Source organism: Phyllostomus discolor, chromosome 5 (assembly GCF_004126475.2).
Source record: "Phyllostomus discolor isolate MPI-MPIP mPhyDis1 chromosome 5, mPhyDis1.pri.v3, whole genome shotgun sequence".
Classification (NCBI taxonomy): Eukaryota; Metazoa; Chordata; class Mammalia; order Chiroptera; family Phyllostomidae; genus Phyllostomus; species Phyllostomus discolor.
In genome coordinates this window covers 23959957-23984752 of record NC_040907.2, presented here as the reverse complement: position 1 = coordinate 23984752, position 24796 = coordinate 23959957, and the positions used below count along the sequence as shown (strand labels likewise).

The following is a 24796-nucleotide window of genomic DNA, read 5'->3' as shown; positions in this document are numbered from 1 at the left end:
TTATCAGAACAGGCTTAGGACTGCTGAGTTAGCATGTGAGCCTTGTCTCCTTCCTCCTCCCTGCCTCGGTTTACTATTTATTCCACCTAATTGGTAAAGGGCGTTTCCTGGCAACGAGGGTGCTAAATGCTGGCCAGTGACAGTATTGCAGTCTCAGAGTTCTTCCTATGCTGACTCCTGCTTCAGTGACAGAGAATACACAATGCAGAGGGGGGCAGTGAGCAAGGTACTTTGTCTCACAAAGCTCCCTGCAACCTGGAGGCTGCCCCCCTGAGTGTTGTGATCAGGGCCCCGAGGCCGGTGCCAAAAAGAGGCTTAGAGCTGAGCAAGCCTTCCAGCCAGGGCCTGTCTCTGAGCGATGCTTCCCCAAGGCAAGGGGCACGGGAATGTCCCCCCGCACGCTGGGTTGGAGCCTGGGCCCGACTGGGCCTCAAAGCTCTGAGGTCAGGAAATCCGGAGACAGAGGAGCAGAGGAGGGGAACATCGTTGCCACATCCCCTAGCCCCTTGAAGACCCCCGAGGCAGGAAGGCTGCCCAGGCCTCACCAGCTTCCCTCCCAGGCTCCTTCCTGGGAGGAAGGGGCTGCCTGTGCCACAGCAACAGGGCAAGGGAGGGAAGGAGGCTGGCAGGTGTTGCAATCCACAGTCCCCAGGCCTGTCAGAAGCCAAGCCATTAACGACAGGGCCGGGGAGAGAAGCCAGGCTGCAGCTGTTTTCAGGAACTTGCCTGAAGAGAGCAGAGACCCGGGAGGCCGGGCGGCTGCGGGGCTGCAGGCTCCAGTGTGAGTAGGGGAGCCCCTGGGAGAGCTGAGTCTTGGTGAGGGCTCAGTAGTCCTGCGGCCACTCCCTGCCCCCAGCTCTGCCAAGTGCCAGCACGCAGGGGGCCCAGGCCTGGGACCAGAGCTCCTGCCTTTAGAGCTTGTCCCTTGGAACCAGGAGCCCTGGACACGGAGTCTCTTGTCCTAGAGATGTCCCCACTCGGGGGGGTAGGGGGACGTTGCATCAGGTAAGTCACCAACAGCCGGTATCTGAGGACACCGAGGTGGGCCCAGGGAAGGGCCTAATTGTTTTCCCTCTCCCTGCCGCCACTGCTGTCTCTCAGAACCTCTGTGTCTCCACCCCTCCCTGTCTCTATCTCCATCTAATTTGGCTCCATTTCTCTTTCTTTTTCAGTCCCTCTCTGGCTTGCCAGCGCTCTGAGTTTCTGTCTGTCTCAGAGTCTCCGTGTGCCTCACGTTTCCCTCTGTCTTTTGAATCTTAAACTCTCTTGGGTATCAGGCTGTTTATCAGCCTCCAAGTGCCTCAGTCTCTCTGCTGTCAGCATCCTGGTCCCTTGGGCTCTTTCCTCTCCCTGTCTGACTCCGCGCCTCTCCTGCCTGTCTTCATCTCCACGGGTCTCTCTCTGTCACTCCGGTCTGTGTGAGTGACTTCACTTTCTTACTCTTTCTGCCTTCTGTCTCTCTGTTTCTCTGAACCGCATCTGGGAAGGTCCCTTCCCCTGTTTGTTCCCAGCTCCCTCCTCCCTCCCCACCTCCTCCCATAGAAACAATGTCCAGGTGAGCTAGAGGAGAAAGAACAGGGAGAGAGGGGTGTGAACTGGAGAAGGGAGGGCAGGGGGAGAAGGCGGAGTGGAGGGAAAACAGAGGGAAGCAGAAAGCGGGGGTGTGATGCAGGACTCCAGAGGTGGCGCGTGGCTGGGGCCCAAGAAGAGTCAAAGGTGCCCAGAGGAGATGGCTGGAGCCAACGAAAGACTGGAGGGTCAAGGAGCTGCAAGTAGGGGCCCCAGAAATGGGGGTCTTGCAGCCACACAGCATGACATAGACAAAAGCGAGGGGCAGTCCCCGGAGGCTGTGACCACGTAGCCCTTAGGCGGGGCAGGGGGCACTCAGCCATGCTGGGTTCCCTGAGGTGGTGCCCAGCTTCACAGCACGTGAACATAACAGAGTTACTGAGTGCTGTCTCCTTGGGGGCTCCGTGCTGAGAGCTTTTGTCGCGGATCATCCGGTTTCATCCTCACCACAGCCCTGAGAGTGGGTGCTATTATTATCCCTCTTTCACAGATGGGGAAACTGAAGCTCCGAAAGTAACTTGTCCAAGGTCACAAAGCTGGTAAGTGGCAACGCTGTGATTCAGACAGGCTGATCTGACTCACCGCTGGGCTCCCAGCCCCTTTGCCCCAAGAGAGGAGACCACACTCCAACAGGCCCCAGATCTCACTCAGCTGGCCCGGGGGGGCACCCCTGGCAGCCATGGGGGACCAGGGGCTGATGCCAAGGGTGCCAACACTCAGCAACCCAGGGAGAGGAATGCCTGGCCTTTGGGGTTTGGGGTTTGGTGGCCCACTCTGGACGGGAGCCAGCGGCAAACGCTCCCTCACTGGGTGTGGCTGGGCCTGAAGCTGACCCGAGCCCATGCAGCAGGGCTGGGGAGGCTCAGAAGCACATGGAGGTAGAAACCAGCGTCCCAAGATCTGGACCAAAGGGGCTAAATCTTCCCCAGCAAGTGTGTATGGGGTGAGTGGGGGGATAATCAAATGGGCACACTATAGTGAGATGGTTGCCAACCACTGATTGGTAGACTGGGGGCCTGTGAGCAATGGGGCAGGTTTCTCACTACACAAAGCTACCTGGCTGAGCAGCAAGTGGAGGCTGAAATCCAGCTTCTTCTCCAGTGGCCAGGTCCTGGTGTGGGGCTGCATCTGGCCAGAGGGAGGGGCACTTTTCCCCTGATTAGCAAAAAAAGTGACTTATGGGCTAGCCGCCTGGGATCCTGATCCTGCAATATGCGCAGATAGACTAGGCAGGGGTGTCAGACTCATTTTCACCGGGGGCCACATCAGCCTCCCAGTTGCCTTCAAAGGGCCGAATGTAACTTTAGGACTGTATAAATGTAACTACTCCTTAACTAGGGCTTGGCGCTGCTGCCAGATAAAACAAGGTGGAGGGCTGGATTCAGCCCGTCAGCCTTGTGTTTGCCACCTGTGGACTAGAGGTTCGGTTAAGGCCCCTACAAGCAGATACAGCCTCAGGTATCTAACCAGTTCTTGTTCACACCTCTGTTTGGGTTGGAGAAAAAAGAGAGGGAAGCTTTCTCCCTCGCGAGCACAGGGGATCTCCTGGGATACCGCCTGCGTTTTCGTGGATGTACATGCTGGCTGGTCAGTGTCTCCCACTGGCCTGCCACCAAGAGTGTCAGTCAGTGCTGGGGGATCAAGTGTCTGGCCCCAAGACCCCAACAGAATCAGAGCAGAGGGTGAGGCTGGAAGCCCACCCCCAGCATACTTCCTGAGCTTGGAACTAATGCTCCCTCCACCCGGGGAACTGTCACCGTGACTACAGGACACCTGGCCCTGGGACACCTGGCCCCAGAAGGCCTCCAGAAGTCTGTGCCCAGAATGGGGGGGTGTATTAGACCCCTTGTGTGCCCCTCCCCCACACGCACACCTTTCCCTTCAGCCATTGCCAAGGCTTCCCACAGGTGTAAGCTGACAGCCCCTTGCTTCAGCTGCTCCATGGAGTTGTCCCTTTTTGCCAGGGAGTGTATCTGACACTTCTGGCATGGCTCACCCTGGAGAACCTGCCTCATACTCATGCATGAGCAACCTGGATGTGCCAGGCGGTTAATACCCCAAGGGACATCCTAGACCAATGGGGACAGGCGTGGGTGGATAAATGTTTCCATCTTCCCTCCCATTCAAGGGATAAATTGTCCCTTGGGTAGACACTTCTGAGGTGTGTACACAGCTCCTTGGAGAGTTCCAGCAGGATTGAGTCCCAACTGTCCATAGAGGTGACCAGCTCGATGGATGGCCTGGCCTTGCACTGGCTTTCCCTTCTTTTTTTTCCCCTAATTTTATTTTAATCATTGTTCAAGTACAGTTTTCTGTCCTTTACTCCCATCCCAGCCCACCCACCCCTCCCTCCCCACCTCCCTCCCATTTCCACCCCGCCCCCAGTTTTTGTCCATGTGTCCTTTATATTTGTTCCTGTAAACCCTTCCCATTCTCCCCTGAAATTTCCTCCCCTCTCCCCTCTGGTCATTGTCATCCTGTTCTCTATTTCAGTGTCTTTGGTTATATTTTGCTTATTTGTTTGTTTTGTTGTTTAGGTTCCTGTTAAAGGTGAGATCATATGGTATTTGTCTTTCATCACCTGGCTTATTTCGCTTAGCATAATGCTCTCCCGCTCCATCCATGCTGTTGCAAAGGGTAGGAGCTCCTTCTTTCTTTCTGCAGTGTAGTATTCCATTGTGTAAATGTACCATAGTTTTTTGATCCATTCATTTACTGATGAGCATCTAGGTTGCTTCCAGCACCTAGCTATTGTAAATTGTGCTGCTATGAACATTGGGGTGCACAGGTTCTTTTGTATTGGTGTTTTAGTGTTCTTAGGATAGAGTCCCAGCAGTGGAATTGCTTGGTCAAAAGGCAGATCCATTTTTAGTTTTCTGAGGAAGTTCCAAACTGCTTTCCATAGTGGTTGTACCAGTCTGCAGTCCCACCAGCAGTGCACTAGGGTCCCCTTTTCTCCACAACCTCGCCAACACTTGTTGTTTGTTGCTTTGTTTATGATGGCCATGCTGACCGGTGTGAAGTGGTATCTCATTGTGGTTTTAATTTGCATCTCTCTGATAGCTAGCTATATTGAGCATCTTTTCATGTGTCTCTGGATCCTCTGTATGTCCTTCTTGGAGAAGTGTCTGTTCAAGTCCTTTGCCTATTTTTTAATTGGGGTTGCTTGTCTTCTTAGAGTGGAGTCGTGTAAGTTCTTCACATATTTTGGAGATTAAACCCTTGTCTGAGGTATCATTGGCAAATATGTTTTCCCATACAGTTGGTTCTCTTTAGCCATGCAGAAGCTTTTTATTTTGATGAGATCCCATTTGTTTGTTCTTTCCTTTATGTCCCTTGCTCTAGGGGACATATCGGTAAAAATGTTGCTGCATGAAATATCTGAGATTTTCCTGCCTATGTTCTCCTCTAGGACTTTAATGGTGTCACAGTTTATATTTGAATCTTTTATCCACCTTGAATTTATTTTTGTGTATGGTGTAAGTTGGTGCTTGAGTTTCATTTTTTGGCATGTAGCTGTCCAGTTCTCCCAACACCATTTGTTGAAGAGGCTATTGTTACTCCATTTTATGTTGCTGCCTCCTTTGTCTAATTGACCGTAGAGACTTGGGCTTATTTCTGGGCTCTCTGTTCTGTTCCATTGTTCCATGTCCCTGTTTTCATGCCAGTATCAGACTGTTTTGATTACAGTGGCCTTGTAATACAGTTTAGTATCAGGTATTGTGATCCCTCCTACTTTACTCTTCTTTCTCAAAATTGCAGCAGCTATTCGGGGTCGTTTATGGTTCCATATGAATTTTTGAAATGTTTGTTCTATGTCTGTGAAATATGCCATTGGTACTTTGATAGGTATTATATGGAATGTGTAAATTGCTTTGGGTAGTATGGACATTTTAATGATGTTAATTCTTCCAATCCATGAACACGGTATATGTTTCCATTTGTTTGTGTCTTCCTTGATTTCTTTCTTCAGTGTTATGTAGTTTTCTGAATACAGGTCTTTTACCTCTTTGGTTAGGTTTATTCCTAGGTATTTTATTTTCCTTTTTGCTATATTGAATGGGATTTTTTTTCTTGATTTCTGCTTCTGTTGTTTCATTGTTGGTGTACAGAAATGCCTTTGATTTCTGGATATTGATTTTGTATCCTGCTGTTTTTCCAAATTCATTTATTAGGTCAAGCAGTTTTTTAGCAGAGTCTATAGGATTTCCTATGTACACTAACATGTCATCTGCAAACAGTGACAGTTCTGTTTCGTCCTTTCTGATTTGGATGCCTTTTATTTCCTTTTCTCATCTGATCGCTGTAGCTAAAACTTCCAATACTATATTGAATAGAAATAGTGAGAGTGGACAGCCTTGTCCTATTCCTGATGTTGGTGGAAAAGATTTTAGTTTTTGTCCTGTTTCATTCTCTCTACTCCTTCACTGTGTTCCTGGGATCTTCCTAAAACAAACTACCTGCATGCAAGCCGTCATCTCAGGCTCCTCTTATGGGGGACAGGGGCAGCTAAGACAGAAGGGAAGGGGAGACAATGCTGTTCCTTGCTGCTCCTTTCCCTGCTCTCTCCTGGAAGGCAACTATAACAGTAACAGTGGCTGTCACTCGTAGCCATTTCCTGTGTGCCAGCTCTTCTTCCCAAAGCCCTATTTAGTAAAGGCTGTTACCCCCATTTTGCAGACAAAGGAACTAAGGCTCACAGAGGTCAAGTAACCTGGCTGAAGCCACACTGTGGCAGAACAAGGATTGAGCTCAGCTCTGACTCTGAAGACCAAGACCTTAACCATCCCCCACCCCACCCCACCCGCCTGCATGTGAACGCTGAGCCAGCACCATGGTGGGGCCCGGAGCCTGGAGCCTGCCCACAGCCGCCCTGATCCTCCTGTTGCTCCCAAGAAGTGAGTGGGGCCGGGGGTGGGGTGCTGGGGTGAGAGGGGAGTTACAGGGAGAGATATCGGGGGTGGAGGACAGGATCAAGTCTCTGCACCAACACACTGCCCCTGGGGCTCCTAGAGAATCCCAAGAGAATTGAGACCAGGCCATAGATATGGGATAGCCAGGCTCCTGTCCGCAGACTTTGAGGAAGGTGAGAGGCTGAGCGGGTCAGCCTGGAAAAGGCCAGGGGCCCCAGATCCTGTCTGCCAATTTCTGCCAGGCTGCCAGAATGAACCTCTGACTTCTGTGCAGTCTTCACGGGCAGCAAAGGCATCAGGGCAGGAGCCATAAGGAGGTAGGTTTCATCCTGAAATACGAAGCCCAGGCAGAGTTCTCCTGCTATCGACACTCTGTCTCAAGAGGTGGAGAGCCTCCCGTCTCTGGGGGTGTGCAAGTTAAGGCTAGGATTGACAGGGATCTTGCATGACAGGGGTCAGCAAACTTTGTCTGATAGTAATATTCAGGCTTTGCAGGAACAGGCAGTCTCTGATGCATATTCTTATTTGGTTTTGTTTTATCCTTTTAAAAATATAAAAGACCACCCTGGCTGGTGTGGCTCAGTGGATTGAGCACTGGCCTGTGAACCAAAGGGTCACCAGTTCGATTCCCAGTCAGGGCACATGCCTGGGTTGTGGGCCAGGTCCCCAGTAGGGGGCTCATGAGAAGTGACTGCATATTGATGTTTCTCTCCCTCTCCTTCTCCCTCCCTTCCCCTCTCTAAAAATAAATAAATAAAATCTTTTTTTTTTAATGCAAAAGACCTTCTTAGCTGGCAGACCCTACACAAACAGGCAATCCTTGCCCTGTTGTAGAGGACATAGCACCAGGTAGAGTTTTGAAGTAAACCGTTTTGCAAGGCTGCGTCCAGTCTGAAATTCTGAGTCTGAGAAGTGGTGGAACCCCATGAACTTGCTCTGTGACCCCAGATGAATTGTTCCTCCTCTTAGGCCTCAGCTTCCCCAACAGGAAAATGGTCCGAAGGACACGTGAGAGAGGAGAGAAGGCATGGTAGGCAAAGGGCAGTGATTCATTCAATACATATGTACCTCGGGCTACTCTGTGCTAGGTACTGGGAATACAGAAGTGAGCAAAACAGGCAACATCTCTGGCCTCAGGGAACCTATGTCTAGCTGGGGACACAGACAAGCAAGTAATCCCAGGACTCCATAAGCATGGAGGATAGTAAGAGCTTTGGGAAAGTTCAGGGGGCTTGGCCTGGTCTGGTTGGTCAGTGCCTGGTCTAGTTCCCTTCAAGATGCCCAAATGTTAACCAGGTAAAAGAGGGGTGGGAGGAGAAGAGCACCCCAAAAAGCAACAGCAAATGCAAAGATTCAGAGACTGAAAAGAGGATGGTGTTTGCAAGGAGCAGTGAGAAGCCAGGATGACTGGAGCCGAGAGAGGATAGTCCGAGCTGGAACTGGGAAGGTCAGGCGGTGGCCGCCAGGCCACAAGGGCTGTGAGAAGGCGCTGGGTCTTTATCCTAATCATGGCAGCAAATATCCACCTGTCAGATACTGTTCCACATGCCTTACACACGATATCGCATCGAGAGCTTCCAGCAACACTAAGATAGAGACTATTTGTGTCCCCACTTTACAGATGAGAAACCTGAAGCACAGAAAGTCTCAGTGACATACCAGGGTCACAGAGTTAGTAAACAATAGGATCTGGCTCTAAACCTAGGCAGTCCAGTTCCTACGCCCTTGCTCTTACCTATCCCACAATGCTGCCTTTTGGAGCAGTAACACACCACTCAAGTGCTGTGGTTGAGGTGTGGAAACACAATCAGATCTGAGTTCTGAAAAGATTGCTGTGGCTTCAGGGTTCTTATCATCCTAATCACTGCTTTCGCCATCCTCGGGGAGGGCTCCAGGGAGGGCCGTAGACTCTATCTGGTGCTGTGCTGGAGCAGGCTTGCAAGAGCTAATTGTGCACACCTCTTCTTCCCAAGTTCACATTCAGTGAGGTCACGCCGGTAGCTTGCGATCCACTGGAGTGGGAATATTTCACCAGGGAAAGCAGCCCATACTACAAATTGGGATGAACTTTTACCTACACATCACTACCTCTGTCTCCTCCCCAAGAGCCTCCCACAGTCCCAAACACAGCTCCCCATTCCAGCTCCTGCATCCTGGGGGGTGAGGCAAGAAGGTGAGGGCCCTGAGTCGAGGAGTACAAAGGCCTAGCTTCCAGCTCGGCTCTCCCAGGCAGAGGAGTCACCTGTGGCCCATTGTCTTCCATCCCAGGCCTGGAGGAGTGCGGGCACATCAGCCTCCCAACCCGCATCGTCCACCTGGGAGATGCCGTCACGGCCTCCTGCATCATCAGCCCGAACTGCAGCCACGTGGGCCCAGAGTCACAGATTGTGTGGAAACTGGGGACAGAGCTTCAACCCGGGGGGAGGCAGCAGCGCTTGCCGGATGGGACCGAGGAATCCACCATCAACTTGCCCCGCCTCGACGACCCTTGGGCCCTTCTGTCCTGCTATCTGCGCTGGGGCCACAGCCTGCAGATCCTGGACCAGGCTGAGCTGCAGGCAGGGTGTAAGTCCCTGCAGCCGTCCACCTGCTCTGCCTCCAGTGCCTGATATATTGTGGGCTCGATATTAGGTCACCTTCCTCACTAGTGGATAGTGCTGTCTAGCCCCATTTCTCAGATGAGGACACTAAGGTTCAGAGAGGGTGAGTGATGAGCTGAATGAAGGTCACACACTAGTAAGGATGGAGTGAAGATTGGCAACAGGCAGTGTGGCTCGGGAGCCAGCCAGTGTGGTGACTGCTATTCTATGTGGCTGCCGAGTACGCCCAACCCCCAGCCACGGGAGGGTGTGTCCGGGAGGATGTTCCCTTCCAGTGGGGCTTGCTCCCAGCTTCTCCCCCACCCCAGCCGCAGCCTTCTGCACGAACTGTGAAGAATGGAGTTTGCGCCAAGCCAAGGCCTAAGAAAAAACGAAGACAGACAAGGTTCTTACATAAGATCAGTAATAATAGAGCTGATGCTTACATAGCACTTACTGTGAGCCAGGCACTGCTCTGAGCAGTCTACATTAGTAAGTCACTCGTCCCTTACAAGAACCGTGGGGGGTAGGTATATTACCATTTACCCCATTTTACAGAGCAGGGAATGGAGCAGTTAAGCGACTTCAAGACCATACAGCTAGTGAATGGCAGAACCATGATGAAAACCCAGACTCTACCCTGTCACTGTTGAAGGGTTGCAGTTGAGGGGGTTGAGGTTCCCTGATGCTGGTCCCTGTGCATGCCTATAACTCAGCTTCCCCGAAGGCTGCACAGAGACAGGGGAATAAACAGAGTGACCCCAGAGGGAATGGCCCGGAGCAGGGAAACAAACCTGCTGGTCCCAGTGGCAGCTCTCTGAGTGGTCCTACCCAGAGCCTCACGCTCCCCGTCCTGTGCGCAGACCCTCCCGCCACACCCCACAACCTGTCCTGCATCATGAACCTCACCACCGACAGCCTCACCTGCCAGTGGGAGCCGGGACGTGACACCCACCTGTCTACCAACTACACCCTAAAAAGCTTCAAGTGAGTAGGGGTCTCCACTCCAGCTCCGTTCCTTGGGGTCCTGGGGTGGGGCGCAGGGAGGACTGTGGGGATGGAGGAGACGGGGCAAAGACGGCAGGGAGAAGGGAGCCTTGGTGTTCCCTCTGCTTGACACCCACACCTGGCCTGTTGGCAGGAGCCGGGGCCACTGCCAGGTCCAAGAGGAAGCCATCCCCGACTGCGTGCCTGAGGACGGGCAGAACCGCTGCTCCATCCCCCGCAAACACCTGCAGCTGTACCAGAGCATGGGCATCTGGGTGCAGGCGGAGAATGTGCTGGGGACCCGGGTGTCCCCGCAGCTGTGCCTTGATCCCATGGACACGGGTGAGTGACGCACCGGGTGTGGGGAGGGAAGAGGCCCCCACAAAGCACAGACCCAGAGAGGCACAGAGAGGGAAACACAGACCCAGCATGGATCAACAGACACTGGAAGGCCTAGAAATAGAGAAGAGAGACAGAGACAAAGTGGGGTGCGGCTACAGACGGAGACGTGGAGAAAATGCAGACACAGGGACACACATTAATTCTCTCGGCAAATTTCTTGGAGTGCCTACTATGAGCTAGGCACCGTTCTGGGTGCGAGTGAACAGTGAACAAAAGGGCAAAAATCCTGTCCTTGGAACGTTACGTTCTAGGGGGCAAAATAAGTAAAATAGAATGTCAGCTGACGGTAAGTGTGATGGGGAAACTGAAGCAGGGAAGGGGCGGGGAGAGCTGGGGGTGGGGAGCAGCTGCTATTTCAGTAGGTGGTCAGGGAAGGCCCCACTGAGAAGGTGACCTTTGACAAGATCCTTGAGGGAAAGGAGGGAGTGAGGCACTGGAAATGTGCAGGGAACGTACTGCAGGGAACAATCAGGACAAAGGCCCTGAGGCAAGACAATGAAACAGACCTAGAGAGAAAGACACGTATTCAGAGACAGACCACAGAACTGTGACGACACAGAGATGGAGAGACACAGAGAGGGCAAGGAGGAAGGACACAGGGACCACATGGATGGAGAGCCAGGGAGAAAAACGGAGCCACAGGCAGGGAGAAGTGGGAGGTAAGGCAGAGCCCCATACGATGGGGCAGAGAAAGGGCCTGACCAACTCTCTCCTTGCAGTAAAACTGGAGCCCCCGACACTGTGGGCCCTGGACCCCGGCCCTGAGCTGGCCGCACTCCAGCCGGGCTGCCTGTATGTGCGCTGGGAGTCACGGAAGGCAAGCCTGTACATAGAACAGAAGTGTGAGCTGCGCTACCAGCCACAGCTCAGAGGAGTCGGCTGGACCGTGGTGAGGTGGAGGGCCGCCTCAGGAGCCTGGGGTGGGGTGGCTGAGGGGAGAGTCAGTTGAGCTGGCCCTGAAGGGCACAGGAATCCAGGCTCATCCTGCCCCACCAGGTCAGCCCCCTGCCCTCCAGCAGCCTCCAGCACAAGCTCTGCGGGCTCCTCCCGTCCACAGTCTACACCCTGCAGATGCGCTGTATCCGCTGGCCCCTGCCTGGCTACTGGAGTGATTGGAGCCCCGGCCTGCAGCTGACCAGTGCACAACGGGGTAAGTGGGTGGTGCGGGGCAGGGCTGGGAGCAGCCATCAGGACCCAGGCCTGCCTCCAGGGCCCTCCCTGCCCAGCACCCCCTCCTCTCACTCCATCCACAGCCCCCAGCGTCAGACTGGACACGTGGTGGTGGCAGAAGAAGCTGGACCCCAGGACCATGGATGTGCAGCTGTTCTGGAAGGTGACCCCCTCTGAAAGCCACCCGAGACCTCCTTCAACCCACACAGACCCCTGTGGGCTGGGGCTCAGGAGTCTACCAGGTCTGGGAGGCTTGGACGCATTCGTATGTGATTCGCATGCACTCTGCACGTGCCTAGGAAGCGGGGTAGTGCCCTTCCAGACTCACCTATGGCAAAGGGTTGGCTCAGTGAATAGTTGAGTGCCCGCTGCACACCGACTCGCTCCTTCCCTCCTAGGACCTGGCACAGGGCAACTGAGGGAAGGAAGGGAGGGAGGGAGGCTCCCAGCCTGGAGGGCTCAGCTCCTGTTGTCCATCCACCCCATCTAGAAGCTCTCCCCCACTCAGGGTGAGATGGGCATCCCCCTGACCTCTTTCCTCCTATGCCCACCACAGCCAATGCCCCTGGAGGAAGGCGGCGAGAAGATCCAAGGGTACCTGGTCTCGTGGAGACCCTCAGGCCAGGCTGGAGCAGTCCTACCCCTCTGCAACACCACGGAGCTAAACTGCACCTTCTGCTTGCCTTCAGAAGTCCAGGAGGTGGCCCTTGTGGCCTATAACACCGCTGGGACCTCTCGTCCCACCCCTGTGGTCTTCCTGAGGAAAGGTGAGAGGGGCGGCAGCTAGGAGAGCACGGTGCTTAAGCATGTACATTTGAAGGCTCAACTGCCTGGGTTCAAATCTAGTCCTGTCACTTGCTAATAGTGTGGCCTGGGCAAGTTACTTAACCTCCCTGGCCTCTGTTTACTCATCTAGCAAATGGGGATGATAACAGCACTCACCTGAAAGGGTTGGTGTGAAGATTACATGAGCTAAGACACGTGCCTGGCACCAGGCAGCTGCTCGATACGCGAGAGCTATGACTATCATGAGCCAGCCCCAGGTTAAGCTGGCGGTGGCGCCTGCACGCAGTCCATTCAGCCGAGGGAGATGGGAGAGAAAACCCGTCTGCGGTCTGTGCTTTTCCAGCTGCAGCACGGCCCCTTAGCTAGCTGCTCCTTCTCCAGAGATCAGCCGCCGCCACCCCCAGGTTCCCCTGATTGTGGATCCTCACAAGGTGAGACTGACAGTAACAAGAGCTAATATTCCCACTGACTAGCCACATGACCTTCACTGTTACTTAATCTCCCTGTGACTGTTTTCTCAGTGACAAAATGGGAACAGCAATAGTGCCCCCACAACCAACCATGGGGCTGTTAGCACACACCAAGGACTCTACGGGGCGCGTACCGAGAACCACACAGGGACAGTTAGCTTCTGTGACTGTCAAGCAGCACTCTGCACCGGGCGCCACACACTAGGCTTGTCCCACGCATCATCTCATCTAAACTGCACCAAAACCCTGGGAGGGAAGGCCTTTTATCATCATTCCCATTTAACAGATGAGGAAACTGAGGCTCAGATGTTGACTTGCTCAAGGTCACCCAGGTTGTAAGTAGCAAAGTCAGGATTTGAACCCAGGTTTCTGGCTCTAGGGCCTGCTTTCTTTTCACCGCCATTCCATCTTCTTCTAATGTCTACAGGCCCACCTCTGGGTGGACTCCATACCATGGCCCCAGACCCCCACAGCCTCTGGGTGGGCTGGGAGCCCCCCAGCCCTCGGCCTCGGGGCTATGTGATTGAGTGGGGCCCGAGTCCCCCAAGCCCCAGCGGCAGCCATAAGACCTGGAAAATGGAGCGTAACGGCAGCATTGCAGGGACCCTGCTGCAGGGTGAGGCGGCCCCGGGTGGGGGGCAGGCGGGCAGGGCTGGGAGGTGGGGAGGCAGAGGGCCAGGGGCAACCTGAACCACCCCACCAAGCAGATTCCCAAGTCTTTCATGATCCTTCCCTGGTCTCACCTCATATACACACAATCAGGAAGTTCTTCTTACAGTCTAACTGGATCCTCTCTTGCTACAGCCCTGACTCTGCTACCTTTCCAGTTCTCCTTCCCAATTTTTTCCCCTCACCCCTACCAAATGACCTGCAGAAGAGGCTGCAGAGGCCACCCCTGCAGTGTGAGGCCCGGGTTATCCCTCATGAGAGGTCTGTCAGCCTCTGAGGGTCAGCAGAGCTTACCCCCTAATCAGAGTGCCTGCCCTGTCTTCTCTCTGCAGAGAACATCAGGCCCTTTCAGCTCTATGAGATCACCGTGACCCCCTTGAACCAAGATACCATGGGATCCCCCCAGCACATCTATGCCTACTCCCAAGAGACGGGTGCGTCAGCCACCAGGCCCCCTCTCAGAGCCCTCTCCTCTCTCTCTAGCCCCGCCTGGGCCCCAACCATCAGGACCACGAGGGAACACCTCCTTCCTCCCCTCTGCCTGGCCCAGAGAGGGTTCCTTCCAACCCTAAGATTGCCCCAGGCTTACACTGGACCCCGGTGTAAGCAGCTAGAAAGAAGTCAGGTGGTGGGGTGACAGAAATTAGGCAATGAGTTTGGCAGAATTCAGGGAGCAAGTCTGGCAAAAATCGATCAGGTGTCCCGAAAGAAATGAGGTGTCACATGGGATAGAAACAGAGAGAGGGCCTGGCATAAATTCAGAGAGTGGGTGGCAGAGAGCGAAAACTGAGCCAGACAGAAAGGCCTGGCGGTAGTCAGGGAGTGGGGCTTCGGAGTCAAAGAGAAGCAGGTGCAGACGCTGGCTCAGCCACTTTTTAGCTGGTGGGATTCAGTCCAAGTTCCTGAGAAAATGAGGCTTGGACACGAGTCCCCTCGGACTCTCTTATGTCACACACCCAGCACCATGTCCCAGTTCTAGGGTCTGGGGAGCCACAAGAAGTCCAGCTGGGCCCCCCACTCTGCCCCCTATCGACCCTGCACCTCTCTCTCTCCTCTGGCAGCCCCCTCCCACGCCCCCGAGCTACATCTGAAGCACATTGACAAGACATGGGCCCAGCTGGAGTGGGTGCCCCAGGCCCCTGAGCTGGGGAAAAGCCCCCTTACCCACTACACCATCTTCTGGACCAATGCTCAGCACCAGTCCTTCTGTGAGTCTATCCTCAACCCCAGAATGCCCGGGAGGGGGTGCTCAGCAGTCGTGGAGAGAACCTCGGCATCCAGGCCCAGGCTAACCATTCTCTCCTACTCCCAGCCACCGTCCTTAATGCCTCCTCCCACGACTTCATCCTCCCTGACCTGGAGCCCGCCACCTTGTACCATGTCCACCTCATGGCTGCCAGCCAGGCGGGGGCCACCAACAGTACAAGCCTCACCCTGATGACCTTAGCCCCAGGTAAGGGGAGAAGGGGGCTGGACAGACAAGGTCAACAGGGAGGGTGTCTCGTGGAAAGGATCTCCATTTTGGAGCAGACCAGGCTTGTCTGGATCTCTTGGTCCGAGGAGGAGACCCAGCGCTTCCCTCGGATCCCCATCTAAGGGAGGAGACCTAGCCCTGTCCTCGGATCCCAGTCTGGGGGAGGAGGTCCAGCCTTGCTAGTACGAACACTCACCTCTTTGGCTTCCCCCTCATCCCAGGGGAGTCCAAGCTGCACATCATCCTGAGCCTGTTCGGCCTCCTGCTCTTGCTCGCCTGCCTCTGTGGGGCTGCCCGGCTCTGCTGCAGACCCAGGTGAATCAAGAGATTGGACATCCCGATACCCCTCCCCACCAGAAAGTACAGACCCGAGTGGGCCAGTCTAAGTCCGTCCCAGCCTTCCCAGGCCTCACAGCCCATGCCCTGGAGCCAGGCCCTCCACCTTCTCCTCTCTGCCCTTAGTGGCTACCTTTCCGCTGCTGGGAATGGGTGGGAGAAAGGATGGGAAGATGTGAGGGCGTGCCTGACCCTGCCTTCACCTGCCCCTTCTGCAGCAGGAAGAATCCCCTCTGGCCAAGTATCCCGGACCCAGCCCGCAGCAGCCTGGGCTCCTGGGTGCCTACCGTCACGGCAGAGGTGAGAACTCCGGAGGAAGAGGGATGTGGGGCTGGGGGTGTTAGCCCAGGCTCAAAGCAGAGGGATGCCCCTCTGAGGATGAATACTCAGGTCTTCCCTTCACCTCCTAGCAAGATGCCTTCCCTTTGAAGTAAAGCAGACCTGAATTTGCACCCAGGTCTACCCATTTCAAAAGCCCAGACATCTCACTGTGAAATGGGACTAATCCCACACAGAATCGTTGGGGAGATGAACCAAGCTAAGTCTGAGCAGCACCTAACATGTATCATGAACACAGGAGGTACTTTGCAGGTGCAACTCTTCGAGTTCCAGCAGAGGGCAGCCGTAGGGTCCCCACGTTGCCCCAAATCAGGAAGGGGCAGTGGCTGGGGCAGACATCTGAAATGAATCATGCCCTTACCACCTGTCCTTGTGTCCAGGAGATCTTCCAGCTGCCCAGTCTTTGGGACCCCAGCTTGCCAACCGTCACCAAGATCACAGTTCTGGAGGAGGAAGAGAAGAAGCCAACGCCCTGGGAGTCCAACGACAGCTCAGCAACCTGTAGTCTTCCCACCCTGGTCCAGGCCTATGTGCTCCAGGGGGACCTAAGAGCACCTTCTATGCAGCCCCAGTCGCAACCTGGCAGCAGCGACCAAGTCCTTTATGGACAGGTGCTGGGCAGCCCCACCAGCCCAGGACAAGGGCACTACATCCGTTGCGACTCCACTCAGCCTCTCTTGGGGGGCCTCACCCCAAGCCCCAAGCCCTATGAGAACCTCTGGTTCCAGACCAGCCCTCTAAAGACCCCAGAGCCTCTAGTCCCAAACCAGGAGGATGACTGTGTCTTTGGGCCACTGCTTGACTTCCCCCTTCTGCAGGGACTCCAGGTCCATGGGGTGGAAGGGCTGGGGGGCTTCTAGGGCCTCCTGGGATGTCCCAGCTCTGTCTGCCCCAGGAAGGGCAAAAACACTCCTAGTTCCCCTGAGGCCCCTGGCAGCCTCCGCCATGCTCCCAATGCCCATGAGCTGGGCCTCCCTTTTTTTCTTTTTTAGAAAAAAGGGAAAGGAGGGAGAAATAGAGGGAAACATTCATGCGTGGTTGCCTCTCGTGTGTCCCCTACTGGGGACCTGGCCAGCAACCTAGGCATGTCCCTGACTGGGAATCATGTCCTTGACTGGGAATTGAACCAGTGACCCTTTGGATCACAGGCAGAGCTCAATCCATTGAGCCACACGAGCCAGGGCTCTCCCACTTTAAAAGTCAGAGACTGTTTCATCCAGCCTGCTTACTGGTCTTTTGTGCTTATTTCCTATAATTTCAGTCTCTTAAACTGTTTTATGGTTCGGTTTAGTTTGGGTGTTCTTTTGAGGAACACTTTGTGTGTGCCTGAGTCTCTGTTCTTTTTCTTTTCAGAGGGGCGGGGAGATGTGCCTTTCAAAATTGCTGGTTGGTTTATTTTTCCTCCATTCATTCAGTCAACCAGAATCTCATCTGGCAGCAGGGATTCAAAAATGGCATAGCTCAGTCCATCCTCAAAGAGCTCCCACTCTAGGGGTGGAGACTAGAAGACGGATGACTGGGACACAGTGGCCAGGGTACCTGGAAGTAGTCACAGAGCGGGATACAGACCTCAGAAAATAGTAACCCCTGTTGGGGAAATATAATTAAAAACAAAATCTCCCACCAACCTAGAAAACCTCTCTAGAAGGACAGAAAAAAGAAAAAAACAGTTTTATTACTGAACGAGCATTAAACCAAAAAGGTGATGCACATCACAGGCAGTTAGTTAAAGGGCTTGCAGAGACAGCAAGAAATGGTACTTTTACATAGCCAAGTGGATACGACTTCTTGCACACATTTTCTCAAAAATAAACAATATCTAGTTCTCAAGCAAGAGGACTTGACAGAACCATCTGTCACACAGGAATCATCCTCAATCCACCTGGCAGATAGGGTACTCACCTGTGTTTGCTAATTGCATTTATCCGAAAGAAAAATAAATCTCTCATATCTTTATGAAAGGAGGTAGTTTGCAAGTTGGAACTAGACACTAGGTGAAGTTAGGCTCCCACCCTCCCTCAGAAGATGGGAGATAGATGCACTATCTTCCTTAATGACTGCATTTCAAAGAAATGGCTCTGAGGTCCTTGAGAAAGACATTTCTGGGTTGTAAAACTGGCAAGAGGCTTACTTAGCTATTAAAAAGATTTACATGCATTTCAAAAGGGCAAAAAGCATTCACAATTACAAGTATTCTTTTTCCCTTTTTTGCACCAAGAATTAAAGTTTATTTTTCCTACTTTCAGTTTGTATTTGTTCTTACACTCCACATTTCACAAGTATTATCACAGCTAATACTTATTGAATGCTCACTATATAAGGGGTGCTTCGCACACAAGTTCCTCAGTCCATCCTCTAACAACCTGAAAAGGACATACTGTTACTATCATCCTTATCTGATGGATGAGTTCACTGTGACCCAGAAAGGCTGAGTGAGTTGCCCACACAATCACGGTAAGTAAATGGCAGTGTTAGGATTCCAAAGCAGAGCTGTCTGATTCCACGGCCAGCGACCTTCACCATCAGGCTACAAGGCTGCCAGAGCAGAGGCTGAAATCCAGTCGTTCTTACTGGGCCTCATCCTGCGTTTGGGGGTGGAAGGGATGTTGAAACACTAGATTCAGGGGAGAAGGCTACGACAGACCCCAAGAAGGCCCCCCTCCCAAAATCGGAGGCAGCATTAGGAACGCAGAGTGGGATTAAGGGTGGGATGTTACGTCCAAGAAAAAGTGGCATCTTAAAATGTATACAGCACCGCACCCTACTAACGCGGCCAAGCAACCACCACGTCCCCCACCTCGAGCTACCGCTAACCAGACGAGACTTCGCTCGACCCACTTCCGCTTCCAATCCACTCTCTCGGTCTTCCTCTGCTCCGGTCTCGCCGCTGCACTCGATTGGTCGAGCCTGAGCCAATATGGCTGCGCCCGTGTGACAAAGTCTGTACCGTGAAAGCGACCGCGGCGCGGCCCGCTGGGGTCAGAAGTCACCATGCTAAGGGCGGCGTGGAGGGTGCTGAGCTCCATTCGCACCCAAGCTCCAGTCCTAGGGCCGCCGGGTAGAGGGTGCGCCCGAATTCCATCCGACCGCTGGGGCCTTCCCTCACCTCCTCTCGGTGAGGAGCTGAAAAACGGCATAGCAGGAGTAGGAAAAGGGTTCGGCGGGGATGGAGACAAGGGAGGACAAGGATAGGAGAGAAGTGCCGCGGCAGGATAAAAGAGAAAGGGTGGTGGGTGGGGAAGAAGTTAGGCGAGGTGGGCGAGACATGGGGCAGCGTGGTGCCCCAGAAATGGGAGGGCGGTTAGGCGCAGAGATGCAAAGACCTTGGAAGGAGTGTCATAGAAAGGAAGAGAAGCTGGACTATTTAAGGGTATGGCCTTAGCCCTCTCATTTATGCATAGGTTTCATCCTCCCGGCCACCCGCGGATATGCCATCCAGAAACCAGGTAGGAGCTCCTGGGTGGGACTTGGGCGGAGCTTGGGGATGAAAGAGATTGCCTAGAAGACTTGGGGTGGCCAAGAGGACCAAGGCGGCTAGTTTGGCCACTAGATGGAGTGGGCCAGAGGTCCAAAGCAGAAGACCCCCCCCCCAACGTCCACCTTGTCACAAAGCAACACCCTAAATCCTCCCTGCGGGGCAAGGGAGGTAGAGTGCGGGAACAAGAGAATCTTCCAACTGGATATGAGAGGAAAGGAGCTAGCCCGAGGAATCCTACCCAGGCCTACCTAGTATATAGCACTTTGTGCCTGCCTTTCTTTGGTGGAGGGTATGGTTTCCCCTTCCAAGGCAGCCTGCATATTGGTAAAGATGCTGGCCAAGTTAATTCTGCTGACTCTAATTCTAAAATGAGTGTAAGAGTATCTGCTTGAGAGGATCGTCGTTAGTATTTAATGGTAACACATGAAAAGCACCCTTAGCACTGTGTGCAGTAACCTGTAGTGTATATTAGTATTTATTACTATTACTCGTATAGCAGCAGAGTTGGGTCTGCCTGGAGAGGGCAGGTTGTTCTCCCCCATCTCTCTCCCTCACCCCTAAGGGAGGATTGGGGTGCGCATTCCAGGGCTGAGAATTTCCTGTGGTCTGTGTTTTGTGCTTATATTTAATCACAGGAGCTAGGAGCTAAAGCTAGGAGTTCCTCAACCCCCTTATTTCACTCATTCAGTCAGCTGGCAAGTGTTTGTTGAATGCCTGTTCTGTGCTGGGCTATGGATCAAACTGGGGAGGAGGATTCAAAGGGCATCAAATTCAGTCCACCCACAAGAGGACCCATCCTGTTGGGGATCTGATAATGGTAGAGCCAGACAGGTCTGAGAGGGGAAGGCACAGTCCAGGGTCTTAGGAAAGGCCATTTACTCCCAACATGAAATATCAAGACAGGTGCCTGGGGAGCTTGCAGAGGAAAACTGAGCCCAGAGATATCCAGTGCCTTGCTTGAGACCTTGTTCATCTCTGATAGAGTTGATAAGAAGAGTCAGTTCAGTCTGGAAGGATGGGCAGTGGGAGTTGACTCTGGGTGTTTTTCATCCCTCCATTTGACAGTCCGGCCCAGCCAAGAAGATGATCCACCCCCTTCCACACTGCTCAAAGATTACCAGAACATCCCTGGAATTGAGAAGTAAGCAGGAAGAAATCTCTTTGATGAAGCATGGGGCTCTGGGAGGATCGCCAGGGAGAGGGGAAGACATTGGCCTCGAGGCCTGGCCTGCTATATTTGAAGCTTGGTTTAGAATGGGGCAGAGAACTGTGGAAGCCCAGGCTTGGTGAGGGTAAGAGGCAGCAGGAACAGATGGGGCTGATAGAGCTCAGCTGCTTGCTTTTCATGTGCTCTGAGTGAAGACCCTATACCATTAGATACCAAGGAGGCAACGTGCCTCGTAAGTCTTAGTAGAAATTTCTCATGTCTAGATGCCCTCAAAAGCTCTGTGAGGGAAGAAATATTATCCCCATTTGATAGGTTATCAAGCTGCCCGATGTCATACAGCTCCTAAGGGACAGAGCTGGGATTTGAATCCACGGCCAAATGACACCAACACCAGGATCCTTCTGCTCAGCCCCTGTCCTGAGCGGTGGTGGCTGGGCAGCCCCTTGTCCCTCCCACTGTGCAGTGTGACTTGAGAAAGAAACAACGATTACAGAATTGAAGTGTCTCAGGACAGATTGAACCTTATTCTAACTAAAATGGAAATCCTCCCTTGTCCTCCCTGGGATGAGCCTGGAGCACTCAGGCTGACAGCTGTGATTTTCCGTGGTTACCACGTCATTCCACGTTCTCAACCCTGCAAATCAGATTCCTGCTGACTTTTAATCCCTGGGAAGTGGCTCCCCATGTCCAGAGAGACTCATCTGTTGTAAAAGAAATTTTTAGTCATCCCTGCTTTTCAAACTAAAATGAAAACAGCATTGCTTCCCCTTTCCCCTCTGCCCCAACGTCTTTCTCTCATTTCGGTGATTTTTCCACAGGGTTGATGATGTTGTGAAAAGACTCTTATCTTTGGAAATGGCGAACCGAGTAAGTGGACTGTGCCAAACCTTGGCCTCCCTCAGTCCTCTCCTCTGGTAACACCTCCCATCCCATGCATCGCAAGTCACAGCACTTAACCAGTATCATTCTCTGTCTACTTGTTAGTATCTCAAGACCAAGCAGCTCAAGAGCAGGGATAGTCTTGTTTCCCCTATATGCCCCCAGCACCTGACAAGCAGTAGGTGCTCAGTAAAGATCTGATGCTTGAATGAATGAGCGAGCTTTAGGGACATTCATCCATCAAGCCATTTCTCCTATCAGCAGCACTGGCCTTGGGCTCACCTAGATGTGAAAAGCCATGTGGTTGGCCAGAGGCCAGGCCCTGAGCTGTAAGATAGGACCTCTTGGCTATGTCTACAGCCATGACATTGGAAGTGTGAGCGCTAGTTGTTAATGGTGTGGCAGACTTCACAGATTTTCTGTCTCTATCTTCAACAGAAGGAGAAGCTAAAAATCAAGCAAGAGCAATTGATGAACAAGGTTGTGGCAAACCCTGAGGACACCCGTTCCCTGGAGGCTCGAAGTTGGTCGGGGCCCTTGGGGAGTGGGGGCACAGGGAAGTCTGCTAGCTGGCACTTGGTCCAGGGCCCTCACCTGCAAGTACAGTAGGAATCAGACACGGCTTATTAAAGGGAAAGACAGGGAGGACCAAGGGTAATGAAAATTGACTGTTTATCCTGAGCGGCGTGATGCTGGAGTCAGCACCCAGGCCCTGCTTTGTACCTCTGTGAGCTCAGCAGGGTTCCTCAGGAACCCAAATTCATCTCTGTCTCTCTCTCCATTCTGCAGCTAGGGTGGTGTGAAGAGGCCCTATGGTCAGAGCCAAGGTTCCCACCGCCCTGTCTGAGTGGTCCCAGAACTCTTTGTGTACAGAAAGGGCCTGCCATAGTTGCAACCTCTCTTTGGGGCCACTTTCTGCTTTTGCCTTTGCCCCCATTTTTGCAACACAGGAGGGGATCAAATGAGAATACTTGAAGGAAGGATTTTCTGGGGCTTTAGGAGATAAGCGGGTGTTGATAAAACTGAAAACTCATTAGTAAAATCACAGAGATAAGGGTGGCAGTTGGAAGGGGAAAGGCAAGGAGCAGACCCTTAGCTGTTTGGGAATTTGATCTTATTGCATCGGTTAGGACCTCTAGTACAATGCTGAACTGTAAGTAGGAATACTCTAACTTATGGTACTGTTAAGAATGCTATTTGCTGTGGTTTGGGAATGATACTTTTATAATATTAAGGAGCTTCCCCTCCTTAGTCTTTGTTTTCCAAAGGAAAGATAATCCAAAGTCTTTTGGGATCTTGAAATTCAGAGTGCTTCGGGAATTACAGAGAGCTGTACAAAAGCCTTGGTGATTGTTATTCCTTGAGGTCTTAATACATAACCCAGATCCGGGCCCTTCCTTCCTCTGTGCCCGGCTCTCATCCTCTGTGGTTTGTGGTTTCAGTTGTTGCCTTGACGGTCAGGATCCGCAATTATGAAGAACACATGCAGAAACACCGAAAGGTAAGCCTTGAGCATTGCTCGCAGCTAAACACCAGCAGCAGGGGCAGAGGAATCTGCAGGTGAAGGGCTGTGGGTCCAATGAGGCAGCTTGAGATGCCAAGAAGCTACAACACCATGGTGCCCACCCCTGAGCTGCAGTGAGAAAAACATTTCTCTCCCACCTCCAGTAGAGAAATGGAACCCTTCCAAGTGCTGTGCTGAGTGTCACCAGTGGTCAAGAACACAAACTTTAGAGCATGGTCACAGTGTCTGGCACATAATAGATGCTCAGTAAATATTTGTTGAATGCATGAATGGGGTCAGGCTACTCTGGGTTCAAATCCCAGCTCGCCACTTCCACTTAATTCGTTATGTGATTCCGGGAAAGTTACTTTACATGTCTGAGCCTCAGTTCTGTCTGTAAAATAGGGGTCACAATAGTACCTATGGGCAGGATTGCAGAGACTATATGAAATAATACAAGCAGCCAACATGATACAAATAAAGTATTTAGGCCTCTTCCTAAATACTTTACACACACTAGCTCATTTAACTTTGATACCCATCTTTCCATCCCATTTTACGGAGGAATCATCCAGGCAGTGGTTAAATTATTCCTCAAGGCACAGCCCTGGGAAATGATGGGCTGGGACATGAAACTAGGTCATCTCACTCCAGGGCCCATGTTCTTAACCATTATGCCATATCTCAACAGTGTTGGGCCCGCAGCTGCTGGTATTTTTAATAAACACACAGTTGTGGATACAGACCAGTCCAGCTCCAGGCTGGTACCTCAGTGTTCCTGGAGCTGGTTGAGCCTGTTCCTTGGAAATCCGAGTTTTGTTCTGGAGCATGGATCACTAGCCTCACTGCAGAATTTTCTCATGGAGCAGCACCTAGCTGTGGTTGGGGGTCTCCCAGAAGAGCGAATGTTCTTCCCTCTTCTCCACTCCAGTTCACAGTTTGCTGAGCTGTGAGAGACTGAGTGGATAGTGTAGGGAGAAAGCATGAGATTTAGAGTGAGACCAGTAGGCCCATATTCAAGACCTGATAACATTGTTGAGCCGTTAGTTTCTCATCTGTAAAATGAGGATAATACCTACCTCAGATATTAATATTTGCATGAGACTGTTGGGAGGTTTCAGTGAGATGATAAAGTGACTATCCTTAGTTTACCATGAAGTGGCACGCCGCTTATGTGTATAATAAGGAAAGGAATACCAACTCTTGCAGGACAAAACCCATAAGCGCCATCTGCTGATGAGCATCGACCAGAGGAAAAAGATGCTCAAAAACCTCCGCAAGACCAACTATAAAGTCTTTGAGAAGACGTGCAAGGAGCTGGGGATTGAGTACACCTTTCCCCCTCTGTACTACCGAAAAGCCCACCGCCGCTGGGTGACCAAGAAGGCCCTGTGCATTCGGGTATGAATCCAGACTGCTGTTCCAGTTGGGCCCGTTCTGGGACTGTGGCAGAGAAAGAGGGGAGGGGCGTCTCTTTCTGATCAAGGCATAGAACTGGCTCCAAGGTCTTGCAGTGGCTCACAGGCCATCAGCCCCCTGGAGAAAGGCTGGGGTTACCAGCTGGGGTGTCAGTTTCCAGCCCATCTGCTCCCAGTCAGAGGTTTTACATGGGATTACAAAGTCTTTTCCTGCTCCCTTCCATCTCCAGGTTTACCAGGAGGCTCAAAAGCTGAAGAAGCAAAAAAGGGCCTTAAAAGCCGCAGCCGCAGCCCAGAAACGAGGCCAGATAAACCCAGAAAGCTCTTCCAAAGTCGGACCAGAGGCAATCAAGGAAAACCAATAAATTCTGTTAAAGTTATATATCTTTCTGCCTTGAAGAATAATAGGAGAGAAGGTGGGGCTCTTTGTGGCCTGAGGAGGATTTCATTCGTTCTTTCATTCAGCTCTGGGATCCCGGGGTCATCTGAGGCAGAGTCCCTCACCCATCAGTGGACACACTCGTAGCACGCCTCGCATACACACAACAAACAGGTGTCCTCCCAGTGGTGTGTCAGGGGAGGTGAAACAGCACAGCAGCACAGAGGTAGCGTAGGTAGCGTGGCTGGCTGGCTGGCTGGCTGCTGGGTGAGGCCA

The 24796-nt window shown here is 52.6% G+C and overlaps 2 protein-coding genes across 4 annotated transcripts; both read left to right on the top strand.

Annotated features, from left to right (window-relative positions):
• Window positions 1-592: 592 nt before the first annotated feature.
• On the top strand, window positions 593-16684 carry CSF3R (colony stimulating factor 3 receptor). Of its 2 annotated transcripts, none has more exons than XM_028513067.2 (17): window positions 593-781; window positions 2060-2108; window positions 6250-6467; window positions 8751-9047; window positions 9925-10048; window positions 10203-10390; window positions 11170-11339; window positions 11447-11600; window positions 11704-11783; window positions 12177-12387; window positions 13304-13492; window positions 13878-13979; window positions 14607-14753; window positions 14858-14998; window positions 15241-15334; window positions 15574-15655; window positions 16075-16684. In XM_028513067.2, the coding sequence occupies exons 3-17, from the start codon at window positions 6404-6406 to the stop codon at window positions 16552-16554; spliced, it is 2523 nt and encodes an 840-aa protein (XP_028368868.1). In that variant the 5' UTR covers window positions 593-781; window positions 2060-2108; window positions 6250-6403; the 3' UTR covers window positions 16555-16684. The 2 variants fall into 2 exon arrangements, with proteins under 2 accessions (XP_028368868.1, XP_035881679.1); XM_036025786.1 differs by having other exon boundaries at window positions 594-781; window positions 11170-11344; window positions 11452-11600.
• Window positions 16685-18589: 1905 nt separating this feature from the next.
• MRPS15 (mitochondrial ribosomal protein S15) lies at window positions 18590-24521 on the top strand. Of its 2 annotated transcripts, none has more exons than XM_028512369.2 (8): window positions 18590-18809; window positions 19096-19140; window positions 20238-20313; window positions 21159-21207; window positions 21658-21742; window positions 22662-22720; window positions 23933-24124; window positions 24372-24521. In XM_028512369.2, the coding sequence occupies exons 1-8, from the start codon at window positions 18686-18688 to the stop codon at window positions 24504-24506; spliced, it is 765 nt and encodes a 254-aa protein (XP_028368170.1). In that variant the 5' UTR covers window positions 18590-18685; the 3' UTR covers window positions 24507-24521. The 2 variants fall into 2 exon arrangements, with proteins under 2 accessions (XP_028368170.1, XP_035881681.1); XM_036025788.1 differs by having other exon boundaries at window positions 18591-18809; window positions 21159-21204; window positions 21655-21742.
• The last annotated feature ends 275 nt before the right edge of the window (window positions 24522-24796 follow it).